The 22,752-nt window shown below is 32.2% G+C and overlaps 5 protein-coding genes across 5 annotated transcripts; 2 read left to right on the forward strand and 3 right to left on the reverse strand.

The window, feature by feature from the left end:
- Positions 1–2,421: 2,421 nt before the first annotated feature.
- PGO_131900 (60S ribosomal protein L14) lies at positions 2,422–3,747 on the reverse strand (the record flags this gene model as incomplete). The annotated part of the gene is made up of 3 exons (XM_028689706.1): positions 2,422–2,761; positions 3,305–3,369; positions 3,625–3,747. 3 exons carry the CDS (start codon positions 3,745–3,747, stop codon positions 2,422–2,424), a joined length of 528 nt encoding a protein of 175 aa, XP_028545507.1.
- A 1,844-nt stretch (positions 3,748–5,591) lies between these two features.
- PGO_131910 (ATP-specific succinyl-CoA synthetase beta subunit) lies at positions 5,592–6,977 on the reverse strand (the record flags this gene model as incomplete). The annotated part of the gene is made up of 1 exon (XM_028689707.1): positions 5,592–6,977. The coding sequence occupies one exon, from the start codon at positions 6,975–6,977 to the stop codon at positions 5,592–5,594; it is 1,386 nt and encodes a 461-aa protein (XP_028545508.1).
- A 2,957-nt stretch (positions 6,978–9,934) lies between these two features.
- On the forward strand, positions 9,935–12,052 carry PGO_131920 (mitogen-activated protein kinase 1; the record flags this gene model as incomplete). The annotated part of the gene is made up of 1 exon (XM_028689708.1): positions 9,935–12,052. The coding sequence occupies one exon, from the start codon at positions 9,935–9,937 to the stop codon at positions 12,050–12,052; it is 2,118 nt and encodes a 705-aa protein (XP_028545509.1).
- A 3,890-nt stretch (positions 12,053–15,942) lies between these two features.
- PGO_131930 (hypothetical protein, conserved) lies at positions 15,943–19,240 on the forward strand (the record flags this gene model as incomplete). Its single annotated transcript, XM_028689709.1, has 2 exons — positions 15,943–18,378; positions 18,875–19,240. The coding sequence occupies 2 exons, from the start codon at positions 15,943–15,945 to the stop codon at positions 19,238–19,240; spliced, it is 2,802 nt and encodes a 933-aa protein (XP_028545510.1).
- A 160-nt stretch (positions 19,241–19,400) lies between these two features.
- PGO_131940 (hypothetical protein, conserved) lies at positions 19,401–22,516 on the reverse strand (the record flags this gene model as incomplete). The annotated part of the gene is made up of 2 exons (XM_028689710.1): positions 19,401–19,502; positions 20,078–22,516. 2 exons carry the CDS (start codon positions 22,514–22,516, stop codon positions 19,401–19,403), a joined length of 2,541 nt encoding a protein of 846 aa, XP_028545511.1.
- Between the last annotated feature and the right edge of the window lie 236 nt (positions 22,517–22,752).

Raw genomic sequence — 22,752 nt, forward strand, 5'->3', positions numbered from 1 at the left:
TTCTTTTATTTTTCTAGAACCAATGTGTAAAAATAACCACTTTATATCAACTTATTTGTAATTTCAAATATGTTTATGCAAAACATTTTCAAAAATGATATAAAATACATAGTAAAAAAAAAAATAAAGGGCTAAAAAATAAATATGAAATAAATAAAAAAAAAGTAACGGCTAAGGCATAATGACTATATATATGCACATATTCAGACATATCATTAAACAGCGTACCTAATTATTATTTCTTACCAAGTGGGTATTTTAATTTCATTTCATATTCCTTTTTGGTGTGTAAAAACACTTAAGCAAGGTGTTATTTCTACTTAAAGAAGTTTATTATAATTTTGGAAATTTTTGATATTATGGATATTATGAAAATTTTGTAGATTTATTTATTTTTTTTCTTATATTTATCCAGAAAAAAAGTAGAAAGGTGTGTGTAACAAATATTGAATTCAGAAAAGAAAGGCATATATACACTTACTTTTAAACTCCTTATCTCACTGTTCAACTGATCAACTTTTTTTTTTTTTTTTTTTTTTTTTTTTCCATCCAATTGTGACAAGCCCACAGTGACATGAACTCATATCTCTTACCCCGTCTAAGCTGGTGGTAGCCTTATTAAGCATTATATTAAACATTGTTAATAGTGGTTAAGCACTTTTGAGCATTGTTAAACTTTGTACTGTTCATAGATATACATATGAATATGTGTGTACGTGTACATGTACATGTTAACAACGAAATGTCTATTTGATAATGCCTCACTCATGTGGCTTTTTTTTTTTTTTTTTTTTTTTTTTTTTATAGCAAAAATGGTTTGCTTTGCTTGGTCACGAAATGTGTTCAGTACATGTAACAATGATTAGAAGAAAAAAAAAAATAAAATAAAATAAAACATCAATATCCATATCATTATAAATATGATTCTCAGTTTGTGCAATGTCCATCGTTCGCACGTCCAATGGGGGGTGTGGTGGAGGAAGGAGGGACTTCAGTTTATCCCTTGTTACTCTCCATTGATTTTTAATTTTGCTTTTATTTTTCCTAATTCTGTGAATTTCGTGCTACCATACTGAGTGCAAATGTGAAGGGGACGGGATGGGAAAAGGAACATTTTAAGTGTTTGTGGTTTGTGCTCGTTCTCATGTTCATGTTAAAAAAAGGGTTTGGATTGATCTCCTTGGACGCGAACATTTAATTGTGAATTGAACATATATGCTTAATGGATAAATGCAAAAGCTTGCATAGTTATTAGCACATGATGCCGCTTGCATTTTTTACTCACATATGTTAATATATTTTTTTGACATTTTATGTTATTTTATTTGCCGCTGCGTTTTTTTCTTCCCTCATTTTGTGTCGAATTTGCATTTTCTGTGTAAGCTCGGCACGCATTATATAGTGAGTGAAACATACATTGAAATAAAACGAGTAATCAGGTTATGCACTTGTAACTTTAATCTTCACCTCAAAACTGATTCGCGAAATTTTTTAAACAACGGTCTCATATTTACCTGAACTGTTCAGGCATTTTTTACTACACTGTCAGGACATTACAACGGTAAGTATAGGTGATCGAAATGGTATTACTCTACTGAATGCAATAACATAGAATGAAATTTTCGAAAACCAGATGAAAAAATGTGACATCATATGTAATTCCTCCAGTAGTGGGTTAAGTGAAAAGGTAGAAAATTATTCCTCAAAATTGCTTATGCAAAATGTGAACAAAAGGAAAAGTTAAAGTAGTAATTTTTATACCATTCGGTGCAAAATATAGCTAGTTGGAAAAAAAAAAAAAAAAAAAAAAAAAAGCAACACCATGTGTGTTAATTTATCTTTTCATCTTCAAATGTTATAAAACCGTGGATTTATGGTGTGCTAATTTTGTTATAATGTGTGTGTGCATGAGAGACATTGAGGGTGGGGGGGAGGTGTTCTCACATTTTTTTTTTTTTCTTTTTTCATTGGTTTCTCCAGCATATTACGCAGGTTGAGATATTGGATAAAAATATATTAAAATTTTTCAGCGATAAGTCGAGGGAAATAATTCAAACAATTGTTGATGTGTATAAATATATATGCATACGCACAACATACATATGTCAGCATGCATATGTATATACATACCTATTTGTCTATCTCTCTCCCTCCATATATATACATATATATATATATATTTTCTCTCGTTTAAAAAAGAGGAATGGTAAAAAATCATTTTATATATATATATATATATATATATATAAAAAGAATAATTTGCAATAACACCACTTCCATATTGCGTGCATGTAGAAGGATTGATTGCTGAGTCATGTCCAGATGGGGAAGGGGTGCAATTAACTTTTCACGCTTATTCAGTATGTACTAATATTCCCCCCACACACACCCTCCAAAAAAAAAACTAGCATTGTTTGACGTTTATTTCTTCGCGGCTACTTTCTTAACCTTCTTGGCCTTCTTTTTCTTGTCACCCTTATTATCCTTTTTGTTCATACTATCTTTTTTGCTTTTTAATACGTTCATTTTTTTTTTTAATTCTCTCTTGGCATGGTATATCTGAAATCGCTCATAATCAGTTGCCATATCTCTCTTCTTCTTAAATATCATTTTTTTCCCCAAGTTGGATTTCTTAAACTCTTCCAGGATTTTCGTGCTTTTAATTGTCTTTCTCAAAAATCCACTTTTGCAGTTTTTATTTATTTTTATTCTTTCCTTCAGTAGTTTCAACCTCTTCAGGGGTATGATCATCCTTGGCACGCTGTGGTGGCAGAGTGAAGAAGAAAAATGTAAATCGTGTTGGCACAGCAAGATGTCTAACAACAGTTCACACACTAATCGAATTGATATCCATGTTTGTAAGTGTTCGAAACACAACATGTAGATATTCGGTTGTGTGTGTGTTCCTGAGTCGATACGAAGGATGTACACACACACACACAGACTGACTGATAATAACCAATCGTTGTAGCATGCGGTTGCTTCTCCCTTTTTTTGTATCAACACTTTAAGGTTATGTATCTACCACTTCTGGTCAAGTCACTCATACTTTTATGCCTCAAAAGAATAATGAAAATGCAAGCAGAAAGATATATAAGCAAATGGCGTATCCTTTTTTTTTTTTTTTTTTTTTTTTTTTGCGTGTGTAAATTTAAACCATTTCCAACCTCTACAATGTGATGATAATGTGCAACTATCTTCTCAACATACAATTGTTCAAGAAGTATATCTGATTGTACACATGCATTCGCCTGAACACTATAAAAAAATTCTTATTGTTCATGTATTTATTTTTTTTATTTACCCTGTCACAAAGGCTCCATCAACGATAACTCGGGTCAGTGTCACTATATCCACAACGAAACATAGCTATTGGGGAGGGGAAAAAAGAGGTAGGGGCAAGGTTAGAAAAAATGTCAAAAATAAAAATTAATCAGAAAAAGCGATCAGAAAAAATGATCAGAAAAAGGTAGCCGAAAAAACACGGTGGGCAGTACAAGATCAGTATAATAAGTGTTCTTCGGCTGACTGGTTAACAATGCAACATCGACATGGAGAGATATAAACCAGACGACGATGTAAACTGTACTACAGGTTCATCCATGGTTCCAATTTGTTTTATACCTTTCCTGCATATGGGCCATATTCAATCAGGCATAACCTTCCGGGCTCAACAAACCTTTTGAAGAGTAAATCCTTTTTTTGGATGTTCAGTCTTTCTTCTTCTGTCAGTTCGACACGCGGCATTTTAGCATACAGTCAAAAAAAGTGGCACAAATGGCAAAAATGGAAAAAGTAGAGAACGTGGCAAAAGTAGCGAAAGTGGCGAAAATCTGATAAAACAACATAAAAAATTGCGGAAAATAAAAATTCCCCAAACGAGTGCTCAGCACAGGTGTGAGACCTAAGGAGCCAACGATCTAGTAAAAAAATAAAAATAAATAAATAAAATAACTTGAATTAAAAAATGAAATCACCAATGGGAAGAAAAAAAAGTAAAATAAAATCATATAAATATATATATATATATATATATATATATACATATACGAGTTTTTTTTTTTTTTTTTTTTTTTTCAGTTTGGATTTTTGTTGTTTTAGAGGCTTCTGCTTCTAAATGCGTATAAATTTTTTTCTGCTTTTTTTGTTTTTTTTTTTTTTTTTTTTTTTTTTTGCGCTCGTACTATTTGTGTTCAGGAGGGGTGTGGAATTTTTCGTACGACAGTATAAGCGGGCAGAAATTACTATTAAAAGAATTTAAATGGAAAAGGAAAATAAGATGAAAAATACCACAAAAAAAAAAATAAAATAAAATAAAAAAGAAACGTTTTGTTTTTCCTATGAGAATATTATTTTCCCCCACAAGGAATAATTTTATTTATACAAAAATATGTTAAAAGAAAAAATATACCGCAAGGGAAAAAGAAAGAAAAGAAAAATTCAGCTTACAAATATATTCGAATAATATATATGATATAATATACATTTCTCTCTTGTCCTCACACTATCTCGTACACTACTTCTTACCACTGCTCATAAATTTATTCTCAATGGAAACATATATATTTAATGTGTATATATTGTACTGTATCTATAGGGCCAGCACATGTATGATTTTTTTTTTTTTTTTTTTTTTTTTTTTTAGCTTCACATATATATCCCCTATCTTTTCACGCATTGGTGGCACAAGGGTATTTTTTTTTTTTTTTTTTTGAGATGATTTCCGATGGGAAGTGAGTATGGAAATTTTTTTCGTCCTTTTAATGCACCATGATATAAATGATTATGCAACTGTTGCATATTTTTCATCCACCAACACTGTGACATTATATTGTATCTATTAAAATGCAGTGGGGTAGATGATTTTATATGTCGTTTAAAAAATTGAAAGTAAGAATTATAAAAAAATAAAGAATGAAAATGGGAAGATATATAAAAAAAAAAAAAAAAAAAACACACTTTCATAGATAAATAAATGTATCTAATATTGTATATACGAATTCCTTTCTCCCTGCACTGATATATTTTTGTTTTTTTTTTTCCTTTTTATTTAAAAAAAAAAAATTCCGATCAAAATTTGCACGTGGAATTCACGTCAACTGTTTATTTATTCTCCCCTACGTGCATTGCAGTATGATTATACGAATTTACCATTCACCCGGTTTAACACATATAATGATGTAACCATTAACAGATGTACATTTACATATACATATGTATAAATATATATATATATATATATATATATACATAATACATATCCGTGAGCGTAGGTAATTGGGTAGAGGCTCAAATGGGTTAAGCCGAATGGGCGAGGCTAATAGCACCACGTTGTTGATAAACCAGTGCAAAGGCAGTAACTTCATTCCTCATTGGATTTTAAATAGCTAAGTTTTTAAGCAGCTAAACCCTTTTACATTGCATTATGCATGTTCATTCATGTAGCAAATATATTTTTCTATGGGCATATATACTAGACACGCACTCGTGTATTATGCATATTTTATGTTAGAAAAAGTGAACAAAATCGAAAAATGGAGAATTGTCATAATTTTTGCACAAAAAAGAAAAAAAAAAAAAAAAAAATTTCCTCACTTAAAGGCAATGTTTAACCCTGAATTATTTGCTATTTCTATTATATTAGCCATAGCTATACTTTTTTGTGCTGCAAGATTCATATCTTGACAGAAGACGCATTTAATGTTTGATTCATGGATAAGTTGTTGAGCCACTTTTTCGTTAGTTCCTTCTAACCGAACTATAAGTGGCTTGGTAAAATTTATCTGCTTGGTTGCATTAATTATCCCTTTTGCAATAATGTCACATCTCATGATACCACCTAATATATTTATAAAGCACACTTTAGCCTTTGGATTATTATTAATAATTTTTAAGGCTTCACAAATTTCTTGTTCTGTTGCACTACCTCCCACATCTAGAAAATTGGAGGGAGATCCATTATGTAATGCTATCAAATCTAAAGTTGCCATTGCTAAACCAGCTCCATTTACCATACATGCAATATTTCCATCTAGAGAAACATAATTCAAATTAAATTTTTTGGCTTGTATTTCTTCTGGATTTTCTTGAGACAAATCTCTTTTCTGAAAAATTTCTTTTTGTCTATATTCAGAATTATCATCGAAATTTAATTTAGCATCACAACAGAGAACTCTTCCATCATTTGTTTCAGAAAAAGGATTGATTTCAAGTAATGTACAATCATATTTTTTAAAAATTTTATATAAATTTGTAATTATATCTGTCGCTATATCCAATTCTGTATTTTTAAAACCAATTTTTTCACAGAATTCACGTGATTGTCCATGTTTCAATCCATTCTGTACATCTATATTCAATTTATGCACAGAATCCGGATTTTTTTTACTTATCTCTTCTATAGAAGTACCCCCAACAGTAGATCCAAGTAGCAATACTCCATCAGAACTCCTATCCAATAAAAATGCAATGTATCTTTCTTTTCTTATATAAAACCGTTCACATATAAAAACAGTATTACATATCTTCCCATCCTTACCAGTTTGTTTTGTAACTAGTGTATTATTTAACATCTTAGAAGCTACTTCTTTAACTTCCATACTATTTCTACAAATATGTACACCACCTTCAAAATTATTTTCTTTAAAAATACCAACACCTCTTCCTCCACTAAGTATCTGTGCCTTAATTACTAAATCAATGTCTCCACAAAGATTTTGTAACTCTAATGCTTTTTCTTCTGCCTCTTCTGGTGTATTAGCTGCATACCCTTGTGGACATGGAATTTTATGACTTTTAAGTAAGTCTACTGATAAGTATTCATGAATACTTAAATGTCGTTTATTCACCAAGAAGTGCTGATATATGATATCCTTACGATTAGCCATTATGCACTTTCCACTATTGAAGTACCTTGTTTGTCCTACATATCTTCTCAATTTCAACATGAAATTTGTTTCCCTCCTCATTTTAATCATTTTGTTCAGATATTTTTTTTTTTTTTTTTTGGAGAGGGGGGAGGGAGGGGACCCAGGGTGCCGAATCTCTGCCTGGGGTGCGTGATTTCGTTATCTCTCGTTCACTTGGCAGAGAACTAGCCTGCGGGGTGTTACGCATGTATATGTATGCACGTTTATGTTGGCACGTTTATGTTGGCACGTTTATGTTGGCACGTTTATGTTGGCACGTTTATGTTGGCACGTTTATGCTGGCACGTTTTACGCTGACACGATTGTGCTTTTTTTTTTTTTTTTTTTGTTTTTCGTTCCTCTCTAGAGCAACGTCGTGAAGGCACGGATGTGCACACATACAAAAAGCTTGTTGGTGAATATGCTATCTCGGGGAAAGTCGCTTTTGCTACTACCAAGTGCAAAATTAAATTAATATCACAACAGAACGTTCACAAAATGTAGAAAAAGGCTTACATAATGCTGCTGTATTTTTTTTTTTTTTTTTTTCACACGTTAAAAACTACACAAAAAATGGTCTTCTTTTGATTCTTTTTTTAAACACTTGGGGCTTGAAACAGAGTACCTCATTTTCTTACGGTAAAAAATGTCAAAAAAAAGTCCATGTTCCCAAAAACGCTCACAAAAATATAAAATTATGTTCATAAAATTGTCAATTTTACGCATGTAAAAAATGTTTATATCTTGAAGTACTGTAGTTGTGTGTATATGATGGAAATGTACCCATAACATATCTGTTCTTTTTTTTTTTTTTTTTTTTTTTTCCTCCACTCCACTGTGACAAATCTTCTCTTTCTTTGATTTCCGCTTCTTTACAGTTGTGTTTAATTTTCTGCGCGCATTAAATGTGGTAAGTTAGCTATTTGTACCTTCTGGGGTATATTTTGTTCACATTTTGTCATCACAAAAACAGTTTGCTCATATTTTGTACACCGCAAATACTTTGTGCCTATTTTGTACACCGCAAATACTTCGTTCATATTTTTCACATCACAAGCACGTTATTCATATTTTGTACATACTTTGTGCCTATTTCGTATACTTTTTTTTTTTTTTTTTTTTTTTTTTTTTTTTATAGCTATTGTGGCTTTTTCCATTTTTTGTCTGACTGGGTCAGGTAAAACTAAACTCGTTCTGCAAAAATAAAGGTAGGAATATGAACACACATATTCGAGTTGAATGGGTATTAAAATGCAAGAGCTTTCTTATCGTGAAATATTTTGCTTTCAACAAGTTTGTGTTACTAGAGAAGGGGAATTTTTAAACAGGCAGCACTATTACGATGTGTGTTCAGAGGGTGAGAAAAAGAAAAAAAAAAAAAAAAAAAAAAATAGAGGCATGGTAAGGTAAGGTAATTATGTATCATTATCAAGGTGAGATATGTACATATAATAGCAAAAAAAAAAAAAAAAAAAAAAAAAAAAAAAAATACTTCTCTTTACATTTTGAAAAATAAACATAACAGAATGGCTGTGATGTTTTCTTGACCCATTTCACCTTGTCGTGTGTATACTCATACATGCCGCCATATCAATGTATGGTATTTTGTAGCAATTGATATGTTACGTGGGGTGAGGCGATAGGATCGCAGACTTACATTCTTTCGCCTCACCCACGATGACATTCCTCCCTCCACTGACGTGCAATTCGGAATGCACAAATCAGCAACGTTAGGACAGTTGACAGCATTGGAAAAGTTTGCAGCATTGGAAAAGTTTGCAGCATTGGAAAAGTTGGCAGCGCTGGAAAAGTTGGCAGCACTGGAAAAGTTGGCAGCGCTGGAAAAGTTGGCAGCACTGGAAAAGTTGACAGCGCTGGAAAAGTCAGCTGCATTAGCAACGTAGTTAATGTTATCATCTTTTTACTCCACCTTACTTTATCAGATTATACTTTTATTTTCAATTTCATAATATGCATCCTTTGGCATGTAAGCCTTTTTTTTTTTTTTTTTTTTTATTTTCGCGTGTTAAGGGGTTTGTAATTATGCCAATAAAAATTTAGGTGAAAAATAATAATAAAGAGATAGACCAAGAGCATACATGCAAATCCACGTGCACATGTACATGTAATTGTTCATACATATGTGCACGTGGTTGTAGTGGATACAATGCAAGAAACACGTGAGGGATACATTTACATTCTTATGGCTAAAACAAACTTGGGTGAGAAACATCCTTCTTCAATTCGAAACAGGCTTATGTTGGTATTACAGTTTTTCCTATCTGGACATTGTACAGCAGTCCTCAATCAATGCAATTGTCCAAATATTTCTACCTGCACAATATCGTAGTGTGGACATATAAAAAAAAAAAAAAAAAAAAAACTTTTTTTTTTTTTTTACATTTGAGAAATAGAGAGCAAAAATAATAAGATTGTCTTATTTAATAGTTCTCTCAAAAGTGTGTAACATATGTGTACATTTTTGACTGAAGTATAAATACTTTTTGTTGTTTTAAAAGGAAACGTGTTATTTATTTTGTTTTATTTTATTATTTTTTTTTTTTTTTTTTTTTGCTTAGGAGAGTAGCGGAAAGGTGGATGAAATTCACTTCCATGGTTACATTTTGTCTTTTTATTATTTTTATTTATTTTTTATTTATTTTTATTTTTTTTTTTTCCTGTTTTTTTTTTTTTTTTTCACTTGAGTGAAGCCCATCTTATATTTTTGTTTTCAAGTGATCATCCCCTGAAAAGCCTCCCATTAAACTAGCTTGGTTAAGCGGATCTATTCATTTGGAACAAGTCTGGGGGAACGAAATGCCTTCCTCTCACATGCATACAAACATAAACGCATACAGATCTAAACATAGAGAGGAACGTAGGTACAAACGCAGGCACGAATGCACACCAAGCTGCACTTACTGCGAGCGAGGGCAGGAAAAATTGTGTGAAAACTCCCTCTGGGGAAAAAAAGGCGAATAAAAAATAGAAGTTACCATTGCCCATTTGAACGCCCAAACAGAGAGATGGCAAAGGATGAGCAAAAGAATAAAGAGGAACAAGTAGACGAAAGTGTGTTAAAAAAATATGACATCGTCCGAAAAATAGGAAAGGGAGCATATGGTATAGTGTACAAAGCTAAATGTAAAAAGAATAAAAAAATGGTAGCAGTAAAAAAAATATTTGGTGCTTTCCAGAATTCAACAGATGCTCAAAGAACATTTCGTGAAATTATGTTTCTTTATCAACTAAATGGACATGATAACATTATTAAATTGATGGATGTGATTAAAGCTAAAAATGATAATGACATATACCTAGTGTTCGATTATATGGAAACTGATTTACATGAAGTGATAAGAGCAGATTTACTGGAGGAAATACATAAAAAATATATTATATATCAATTATTAAGAGCATTAAAGTATATTCACTCTGGATATTTACTACATCGGGATATTAAACCATCAAATATTTTACTCAATTCAGAATGTCATATAAAAGTTGGTGATTTTGGATTAGCTAGAAGTATATCTACAGAAGTAAATGAAAATAAAATACCAGTCCTAACAGATTATGTTGCTACAAGGTGGTATAGAGCTCCTGAAATTTTATTGGGAAGTACTAACTACACTGAAGGGGTTGATATGTGGTCTCTTGGATGTATCATGGCTGAGCTACTAATCGGAAAGCCATTATTTAGAGGAAATTCTACCATGAATCAATTAGAAAGAATTATTGAAATTACTGGAAAACCAACAAAAAAAGACATTGAAGATATTAAATCCCCTTTTGCAGAAACCATTATATCTTCATTTGTTGATATAAAAAAAAAAAAAATTTCTGATATTTTTCATAAAGCTTCAGTAGAATCCATAGATTTGCTTCAAAAATTGTTACAATTTAACCCAACCAAAAGAATTAGTGCAGAAAATGCACTTAAACACAAATATGTAGAACAATTTCATTCCATTATTGATGAACCTGTGTGTAAGCACATTATAACCATTCCTGTGGATGACAGTACCAAGTACAAAGTTAACTTTTACAGAAATATCGTGTACTATGACATCATGCGTAGAAAGAAATACTACCCAAACCAACAAACTTTTGAAAAAAGCCCTCCTTCGAAGGGAACCCAAGCGAGAGAAGAGAGTCTTTATAAGGATGGCCATGACGAGTGTGGCCATGACGAGTTTGACCACCATTGTGATTATAGTAATTATCCAAAGGAACCAATTAACCCAGGGGTAAATGCAAACAACGGAATTTTGATTCCAAACCAAGTGAAAAATTGGGAGGGAGTGATATCACACCCCAGTGTGCATAGCAAGGAGTGCGTGTCCAATGTTGGAAGCACCCAAGGGAGAGAAGTAAGCAAGAGTGAACAAAATGGAAAATGCAACAGGAAGAAGGGAAATGACATACATCCGGAAAGTGTGGTGGAACACGATGATAACTTATCAAAGGTCTTGCACAGTAAAAAACCAGTGAATTTTCAAACAAAGAAAAACTTTAAAACAAATCATGCAGAGGTAATGAAAGCTGCTTATGCAAATGAGAAATATTATTATGAACATGCAGGCGATGGAAAAATAAATAAAGACTCAAATTTTTTTTACTATAAAGAGGTAAAAAATGAGCTAAGGAAGAAGGACAGCTTGTCCAATAATGGAACAATGGAGTGGAATTTGAAGAGTTCGCCTTGCTCGAAAAAAAGCAACAAATTCAGCACATCGTATTGTTCGAAGAAGAATGATAATAAATATGTGAATGCCAAGGAAAAAAAGGCAGCATGGAGAAATACCATGTCAAGGAATGAAGAACAAAATGGTGAAAACAGGGTAGAGAGGAAGTTTGAAAACAAAATTGTAAGTGAACATGTGACAGTGTGTGGCGATAAAATTGTGAGAACTCATTTGGCAAACGTGAAGGATATGAATCATGGAAAATTGGATAATCACCGTTTGCTTTACATTTCAGGGAACAGGAGGAACACCATTAAGTACAAAAGGCGAGAAAATAAAATGGAAGGAGCGGAAGCAAATAGTAGGGTTCACACGTCCTACTGTTATGACTTGACAGGTAAGAAAAAAAAAAAAAAAAAAAGCTCGAAAAATGAACAAAAAATGAACAAAAAATGAACAAAAAATGAACAAAAAATGAACAAAAAATGAACAAAAAATTAACGAAAAAAGTACGAAAAATAAACAAAAATAATGTTGCTTTCTTCATTCCCCTTTGAAACACCGTTTAGTGCCAGCAGCGGAAGAAAAGAAGAATTTTAAAAAATAAGAACAAGACACGGGGTAATCGGGGGGAGGGACATGCATAATTTTGGAGGGAAAAGTTGTATGAAAAGCTAAAAAAATTTTAACCTGACATGGTCATGTAAAATTATGTGCAACCTTCGCACTTTTTTATGAACGTTCATATATGTGTGTAACTTTGACATTTGAAAGGAGTTTTATTTTGATTGTTAGTAAATCTAGCAGAAGGTATAGTAATGATGTATTGAATGGTACCATTGTTTGTTTCTCAAGTTTTAGCCAGATTGTTTGTTATCAAGATTTATCGATTTTTTTTTTTTTTTTTTTTTTTTTATACTACAAGGCCACGGTGCTAGTGTAGCAATACACCCTACAACACTGTGCTGGATGTTACTTTATTTTTATTTATTTCTCTCACTCTTATTCATTTCACTTACCTTTTATTTATTTCTCTCACGCTTATTTATTTCACTTACCTTTTATTTATTTCCCTCATTCTTATTCATTTCACTTACCTTTTATTTATTTCCCTCACTCTTATTCACTTCACTTTTATTTCTTTTATTTTTAAGTAAAGAACAAACACAAATGAACATCCCTGGGAGGTTCATTTTCATGTGGTACAACAAATAGAAGCCAATTCTTTATGATTAATTTCCTGTTCCAAATCAAGCAGAAAGTGTTGAATTTTCAAAAGTGTACAATTATAGTCTATCCACAAGAGAACATACTTTTTTTTTTTCTTTTTTTTTTTTTTTGTTATTCCAGAATCCTCTAAAACAGAGTTATGCAACTGTTTTTCATAGAAATGGTGAATACATGTTGGGGTGCACATATGTGTATGTACCTGCACATGAACGCAGATGTCTTATTCAAGACATAAAACGGAAAAGATAGAAAATAATATATAATAATAAAATTTAACATAGAATTTAAAATAATATTCTTGGTTGTTACATAATTAAATGTTGCATTTTCAACAAAATATTTCTGTTTTTTTCCATGTCTATTTATATGGACATGTATATATATATATATCTAATTATATATCTATATGTTATATGCATATGATCAAGCGCACACATATTAGTGCATTTTTTTTCTTTATTTTTACATGGTATCTTTGCACAACTGTATGCACAACTCGTACTACTCTAGAACCAATGAAATGAGGGGATTCTTAACTTTATTTTGTTTCACGTATTTTATTTATTTTATTTTTTTTAAGTGGATTTATTTTACTTATTTTATTTTTTTCAAGTGGGTTTATTTTACTTATTTTATTTTTTTCAAGTGGATTTATTTTACTTATTTTATTTTTTTCAAGTGGGTTTATTTTACTCTATTTTATTTTTTTCAAGTGGGTTTATTTTACTCTATTTTATTTCACATTTTGCATTCCTTATTGTGATAATTATTTATATATATTTTTTTTTTCTATCTTTTTCTGTTGTACATCTTTTGAACTAATTTTTGTGGGCACAGTTGAATACACATGGGTGCTTATGTATTCTATAGTTTATGCGAAACGTTTGAAGCTTGTTAATTTATTTAGCATTTCATTAATAACAACACGTGTCGCATACCTTTTCCTTTTGGGAAGGTCCCTTGTGTACTCTCTTCATTTTGTGTGTGTGTGTTCATGTATGCATGCATGTGTGTATGTATGTGTGCATATATAATTCTCAAACGTTTTGTTTTTATTATCGGCTAGCTTGTTTTAATTAATTGTAAGTATGGTTTTTATATGACCTCCACTGCCTCCCCCCCATCTCCCCTTTTTTTTTTTTTTTCTTTTTTAATGCGATACACACATATCCGTTGTTTCACGTGTTCTCATAATACCTGTACGAGGTGTATATTTCTTCATCATTTCTTCATCATTTCTTCATCATTTCTTCATCATTTCTTCTTCATTTTTTCTATCTATTGGATTTACTTACCTTATACCCGTCTTACCAATTTTTTGCCTTAACATTACTATATTCACGTTGAATTTAAAATGCTTTTTTTTTTTTTTTTTTTTTCCTTTTTTCTTTCGCCATGCCACCTTGAAAGAAAAAATCCACAGACTTTCCCTATGAGCGTTTTTTTATAAAATAGCTTTTCTCATTTTGTGTACATTAAATAAATTAGTTGCATAAAATATATGTAAAACGTTTCTTTGATCTGTTTTAAAAAAAAAAAAAAAAAAAAAAAAAAAAAGAAAAGGAAAGGAAACAATTTACAAAATGAATATGAGCGTCTTGAAAATTTACTTAACCTTTTTACAGAGAAAAGAAACATTAAAAAAATTTTCAAGTATATTCAACACAGAAGTTTTACTTCCCATGCAGGTGCATCAGTGGTGCATGGTATTACTTATGTGAAATAGCCACAGAATTGAGCGGCTATTTTTTTTTTTTTTTTTTTTTTTTTTTTTCCATTTACGTTCAGGTAAAAGGGGAAAAAACATATATGGGTATATAATATGCATACATACATTCACATATGTATACGTACACATGTGCATACACAAGTACCTGTACACATGCACATGTGAAGTGTTACATCCCTCTGATCATACCTTCTTTTGTTAACACCTCAACACTAGCGCATGGGTGCACACGTTTCTGATTATACGTCTACATCCATTCCGTTTACCCCTGAGTTTACGCATATGTGCATGGACATGTCTTTATCCATACTTTTATATGATTGTGCATACTTTTATATGACTGTACATACTTTTATATGATTGTGCATACTTTTATATGACTGTACATACTTTTATATGATTGTGCATGCATTTACACGATTGTGCATGCATTTACACGATTGTGTGTACATATATATGTTAATATATACATGTATATATATATATATATATATATACATACACGTAAACCAGCACATACCTTTTTTTTTTCCCCTGCATATATGCATCCGTCAGTTTCAACCATTCCATTCATTTTTCTCATCAGTTCATATATTTATCTTCTGTTTAGATGCTGAGCAGCATAATCTGTAGCATAATTCTCCTGCTGCTGCTGTTTTTTTTTTTTTTTTTTTTTTTTTTTTTTCCCCCTTATCCTTGCTTAGATTTGTTCTGTTGTTAGGATTAAAATTTCCACATTGATTTAACACGTTTTCTACTTTTCACTGATTTTTCCACTTTTCACGAATTTTTTTTTATCTCCACACTTAGTATGATACAACGCAATAGCACACCGCATAGTGTTCCTTACATCCTGTGGAACAATTTTTAAACATATCTGTTATTTCTTGCGTGAAAAAAAAAAATAAAATAAAAAATGCTTCCTTTGATTGAAGAAGATTATTGTGTTCATAGAAATGCCATGAGTGGTATAAGAATATTGTTAAAGAAGAATTTCCTATGTACAATGGGGTACTGTTGCTTCTAGCTAAGAAGTGAGTGTGTGTTTGTAAAGAAGTGAACATATGCACATGCGGATTCACGCATATATATATACACACCTGTATGGACATGGACATGTACATGAACATATTCATGCATTTCTGTGAACCCTCTTTTTTGCAGACATGCAGCTGGAAACGAAGATTCCCTTTTTTTTTTTTTTTTTTTTTTTTTCTTTTTTTTTATCCCAACTAGCCACGATTCATATGATGAGCATTCCACCTGACTTCCCTGAACACTCCCTCTCTGAACCCATTAACACTTAATGCAACTTTGGGTAAATCAGGGAATCGAATTTTGTGGATTCCCCTTCTAACGCTTTTGACAATTTCTCCACGTCTTAACAATGTTTTGGGGTTTAAAAAAAAAGGTCTTTGTATTATTATGCTTCTATCCATATGTAAACTTGGTAAATTCTGACAAAACTGTTAATATAGCTAGTACATTGACTAGCGGTTTGGCTAGTTCATTTCCCACCGCATTAACTAGCGTCGCCACAGATTCATCAAATGCCTTATTAAATACATCTGTTAAACCGAAAGGTTCGAACATGCATACATGTCAATCAGCTGGATGTTCATCATATAAAAATATCATTAATCATAATGAAGGGGATTGTTTAAATGGTTTTATATGTAAAGAATGTAAACAGACACATGCTAAAAATCCAAATATTTGTTTTTATTCATCTTTGGAGGAATATGAAAATTTATATGAAGGACTTCTGGAAGAATTCACACAAACACCATATGATAATTTTAAAATTCCGTTAGAACAATCAAGAAGTGATAAAGGCAGTAAAAATGACGAGTCGAATGACAATGTAATAAATTCATCTCTTGATGACGAGAAGGAAAATAACAAGAGTAAGAAGAACCACAGTCCTACAGAAGAAGATGCAGAAGAAGATGCAAGAAATGAAAGGAAATATAAGCGAAAGGGTAATAGTTCTACTGAGGAAGCAGATGATGAGGAAGAGGAAGATGATGATAACGACGATTCAGATGAAGAAGATAAACGTGATGGAAATAACATGGGTAAAAGTTCTGCAAAGAGAGGAAAAAAAGAAAAAAATGAAGGAAATAATTTTGATGAAGAAAACGAGGCGGAATCTTTTTTAGAAAAACCACCTGCTCATGTTCATAAAAAAATTCCGTTATATGAACTTCTAAATGAAGAAAACAAAAATTTGTATAGAGAAGGAAAACGTAGAAAGAGGCATGTCGGTGCAATTGTAAATTCTTCCTGCGGTTCTTTAGAACCCCATTCTCAGTTTGAGTTTGGTATAGAAAAGACAAATGAAAGTTTAAAACATTACAATCATTCCAATTATGAAAAGACTGATAACGGACAAGATTATTATTACTCCTTCATTGGGCAAGACCAAGAGAAGGAAAAAACCCTTTACAAAAGATTTAAAATAAGTTTGAACAAATATGAGGAGTACTTAAAAAACAAACTAAATAAATGTGACGTCTCAGAAAATGGAATGAGTACAATTTACATCAAGTTGTTGTTGCAAATTGTAAAAGACAAAAATGACATCTATTTAGATGTCAGCAGAAGGAGCACTGAAAAATATAAGGGTGTCTCAGAATCAGATAAGGAGAACCCAAAAGGGGGTAACGAAAGTAGGTTCAAGGGTTCTCGAGAGGAAAGTGAAGAAGAAGACGAAGAAAACCGAGAAGATGACGACAATGAAGAAAGTGGTAACAAATATTCATATGTAGAGCTGCAGAATGTGAGGGTTCACGGAATCAGTCCACCGTTGAAAAGTGACGAAGCGAACCAACTGTTTAGACATGACGAAGCGAACCAACTGTTTAGACATGACGAAGCGAACCAACTGTTGAGACGTGACGAAGCGAACCAACTGTTGAGACGTGACGAAGCGAACCAACTGTTGAGACGTGACGAAGCGAACGAACTGTTGAGACGTGACGAAGCGAACGAACTGTTGAGACGTGACGAAGCGAACGAACTGTTGAGACGTGACGAAGCGAACGAACTGTTGAGAGAGGGAGAGCTGTACTCCTTCTATCAAATAAAGGACGATTTGGATGGAGATTCCATGGGAAATTATTACAAATCTAAAAACGGATTTTTCAATACAATTTTTAATAAAGTTTTTAGAAGAAAATCAGATTCAGATGAGGAAAGTGATGATGAACCACAGGAACGAAAAAGAAAAAGGTGGAAATTTCCATGGAAAAAAAGAAGGAAAAATAAGGGAAAGAAAAATGACAATTATGATGATAGTGATAGTGATAGTGATGATGATTCAGATGATAATAGAAGTGGTATGGGTGGTTTAAGTGGTAGAAATGGACGCAATAATGATGATGAAAGCAGTGATGACAATGATGACTCAGATGGAGGTGAGTATAATGGTAGTTATGGCAATCGAGGAGGAAAAAAAAAAAAAAAAAAAAAAAAAGGTAGAGGGGACAAAAAAGGGGATAAAGATAACGATGGCGAAGGTCATGATATGAAAAGTAAAATCGGAAATTTTTTTACAAGAATGAAAAAGAAAATTATACCAGATAAACAAAAATTACATATCGAAGCATTTTTCAACAGTATTATAGTAAAATCATGCAAAAATTCACTTAAGTGGAAAGGTAACATGTTCAAAAAACAATCGTTAGTTGAGATGACGCTTAAAGTCCCCGTGAAAATGAAATATATAAAGGGTGAGCCATTAAATTTTTTCAGATCTGGATATGAGGTCATTTTAACTTGTCGAAATTGTGATGAAATTTTGTTTAATTCCTGTGTTCAGGTAAGTTTTCACCAAAAAGGGAAAAGAAAAAAAAAAAAAAAAAAAAAAAAAAAAACGGCACAAAAGGGGTTGCATAAAAAATTGCATAAATGTGGCTACAAAAAAAATTGAACAAAAAAAAAAAACCATTATGTGATGATGCATCTATAACGGGTGGTGGGGTATATACCTCTCACACCTCTTTAACGTATCATATCACTTTTTTTTTTTTTTTTTTCACGCATCAAGCAAAACATTTTTTACTCTTTTGTTGTCGTGTAAATCTATTTTGCAATTTTTTTGTTAAACGAAATAAAAAGTGCATTGATTCAGTCGTACGGATTTTGTGTATTTTTCTCTGAATGTCCGGGGGACACACTGCACGAGCGATGTGTATAAAATGATTGCACGTGCATATACATGTGCATGTGCAAATGCATGTACAAATGCATGTACAAATGCATGTACAAATGCATGTGCAAACATCTCCACTTCCCCTTTCTTCACCCCCATACAGGTCTACTGCACTAAGAAAGGAAGCCACGTTAAACAGATTTTGAAGGAGCACAATGAAAACAAGAAGAAGGGTACTGCATTACAACATGCAGCAACAACACTCGCTGCTGGTACTATTGCAGCTGGAGCAATGGGTACGACAGGGGCTGCAATGGGTTCATTTACTGAAGGGACAACACTTGGTTCTCCATATAATATGTATTCAGGAAATTCATCAGACTTTGCTCCATTGCCAATGTACGATTACAACAATCCATATTTTCCAGGAAATATAAATTCCACATTCGATTATTTCAGTGGTGATAAGCACACGTACATCAAGAAGTTCATAATTTTTGCAACACTTTTACTTACTCTAATGATATAAATTGGAAATAATGTTCAAGCACTTCTCTATCTATGATGTATGGGATATATGATCTATCATATATTACATATGATAGGTTTTCTTTTATCTCCCTTCCCTCCTACTCTGTGTATATATTTTTGTATGCATGTGGGAGATTATTGGATCCGAAGGAAAAAATCTAAGAACCATAGTTGAACACATTTTTTCCCTTGATTAGTTTCTTTTGCATGTAGCGGAATTTTCTCTTTGTTGTTATAACCTCTTCAGGTGTGAGCGTATGCTAAGAAAAAAAAAAAAAAAAAAGAAAAAAAAAGGATGAATGGGCAGAAGAATGGGCAGAAGAATGGGCAGAAGAATGGGCAGAAGAATGGGCAGAAGAATGGGCAGAAGAATGGGTAGAAGAATGGATAGAAGAATGGATAGAAGAATGGATAGAAGAATGGATAGAAGAATGGATAGAAGAATGGATAGAAGAATGGATAGAAGAATGGATAGAAGAATGGATAGAAGAATGGATAGAAGAATGGATAGAAGAATGGATAGAAGAATGGATAGAAGAATGGATAGAAGAATGGATAGAAGAATGGATAGAAGAATGGATAGAAGAATGGATAGAAGAATGGATAGAAGAATGAATGGAGACACACACACAAAGATGGTGGTATAAGCTTTGTTAGTAGTAGTAATGAAAGCTCAAGCAAGTGCAATTATAATTATCCAGACAACATGGCGTGAGATATGGTGTACTTCATCCTCTGCTTACATATAAATATATATATATATTTTTTTTTTCCTGCCTCTTAAATGAGAGATGAAAGAACATGCTCACTCATAATTGTAAGATAAAAATAGTACCTCGCAGAAGTGATTCTTATCAAGTTGCGCAGAAGTTGTTATGAGCTCGTGGGGATTCTCGTCGGGTTGGTATATATGCATATTTTGTTCTAGATATGTTGGCATAAAATTGTAGAGAAGTTTTCCCGTTATAAAGTCTCTAATGATAAGTCTTGTGGCGAAATTCAGATTTAATTGTCCTCCTTTTCCTCCAGAAATATACTTTCTAGAAGTACAGAATGCGCGCAAGAATTGAGTTGCATCTAGATGGTAATATGATTTCTGTTTTTTTTCTTCCTTTTCTTCTCCCTTTTCGTCTCCTTTTTTGTCTCCCTTTTCTTCTCCCTTTTTTTCTCCCTTTTCTGTCCCCTTGCCACGGCTTTCCTCCCCACCATCCTCTACCATCATTTCGAAAATGAGTTTTTTATCAATTCTGTACTTTTCACATAACTGATGAGGAATAATATTGCAGAGAATTTGAATAAGGGAAATCAGATTTCCTTTATAATGATCTACTGAAAAAACGCCATTAATAATTAAGTCATATTTATTGAATACTAGAGAAGGGAATATTAAACCTGGACAATCACAAAGGGAGAAATCAAAAGGTTTTAATGGAATCGTCTGAAAATGTTTCGTTTTCCCTGGTTGTCTACTAACACTTACTCTTTTTAAACCAATTAGAGAATTGATAATGGAGCTTTTTCCTACATTAGGAAATCCAATAAACCCTGCCATAAATTTTGGTATGTTATATGTTCCTATCTCTATTTCATGATATTGATCTTTTACTTTGTTTTTTATTTTTTTAATTAAATTTATTAAATCATTTACACTCAATATATCTGTTTTGTCATTTTTTTTTTCCTCATAACTTAAATTCCCAAAACCTACATTAATAATAACTTCTTTTTTGTTTCCGTCTTCTATTTCTGCACAATCGCTTATGTGTGTTTTCTCAAGTTTGGAAAATTCCAAGGAATATTTTTCCTTTGTTTTCACCTGACCCATTGATAGGTCATTTAACTCCATTGAAGGAATTGTGATGTGCATCTCTCTTTTTTCAGCATGATTATTTTCTATGGAACACCACCCATTCTGGTATGTATGTGGAGGAAATGGCAAATCTTCAATAGTTACATTATTTTGATGATATAACTCCCGTAAAGCTGAAAAGAAAATAAAATTCACATTCCTCTTCACAAAAAATTCTGACCATTCTTTTCTTTGTTCATAATTTAAAAAATCCGATTTATTTAAAATGATAAAAAATTCTTTTCTTGCGTCTACTTTTTTAATATAATATTCTAACCCTTTACAATAAAAAAATAACGGATTTCGAGCATCGATAATGTAAAATAATACATGACTTTTTTCTATAACTCTCCACAGCTGTCTCCAGTATTCGATATTCTTTTCATACGGAGTTATTATGTATCCTTCTCTTTCTTCTATGGCACTTAGCAATTTCCTCCATTCAATAAAGTATTCTATTTCGTGCTTGTCTATGCTCTCTTTGCTCAAGACCTCCTGTACGTCCATGTCTTTATACTTCTTCCCCAGATCCTCGTACATATGAATATACCTCAAGTCATACATGCACTCGTATCTGCAATGGTCACTCGGTTCGGCATGCGCATCTGCATCACTTTGTGTACCATCCTCTTCCTCATATTCTGCACCGTTGCCTTCCTCGTATTCTGCACCGTCTTCTTCCTCATTTTCTGCACCGTCTTCTTCCTCATTTTCTGCACCGTCTTCTTCCTCATTTTCTGCACCGTCTTCTTCCTCATTTTCTGCACCGTCTTCTTCCTCATTTTCTGCACCATCTTCTTCCTCATTTTCTGCACAGTCCTCTTCCTCGTCTTGCTCTTCCTCCTTTTCATTTACCTTGCCGTTCAGGACTTTACCGTTCACCCCCTTTCGAACATGGCGGACTTTTTTTTTCTTGGATATCTCTCCCCCCTTCGAACTGCGCACATTAATCGGTATGAGACTCTTACCGCTCATCAGAAAGCTAATTTTCTTGGCGTTTTTTTTTTTTTTTTTTTTTACCGGCATATTTTTCCTTTCGTTAAGAATTATGTTAACCTTGTCTTGATTACTCAAAAGAAATGGTCTACCTGGAATGGGAAGCAGAATATTCTGAATGTTCAGAAAATCTTTGCTTTTATTTCTGTCTCTTATGTTTTTTTTTTCCTTAATTTCGTTTTTTTGTATAAATACCTTGCTCACCTGTACACTGTTAATAACTAATTGGTTATCCAAATAATCATCAAGAGGATTTTTATCCAAAACGGAAAACTTTTTACTCGCTTTTTTATCGTCATCATTTCCTATTTTTGAGTACAAAATGTTGTCAGATATTTCTTTTTGCAACAACTTGTTTCGCATTAAGCTCCTTCCCATGAAACTGTTATGTTGCTTCTTTTTGTTTTTGTTTTTTTTGGAACCCCCCATTTTGATCTTTGCCTGTTCGTTCAGATTTTTTTTTTTTTTTTTTTAAACTGTTATTGTTATACGTTTTTGCCTTGCCTCTGTTCAGGTTTTTTTTTTTTTTTTTTTTTTTTTTTTTTTTTTTTTTTTTTTTTTTTTTTTTTTTTTTTTTTTTTTTTTTTTCTTTTTTTTGTTTTTTTTTTTTTTTTTTTTTTTTTTTTCATATTTTGTTTATGTGGGAACTATACAAGAATGACATG

The sequence above is a fragment of the Plasmodium gonderi genome (assembly GCF_002157705.1).
Source record: "Plasmodium gonderi DNA, contig: Chr13, whole genome shotgun sequence".
Taxonomy (NCBI): Eukaryota; Apicomplexa; class Aconoidasida; order Haemosporida; family Plasmodiidae; genus Plasmodium; species Plasmodium gonderi.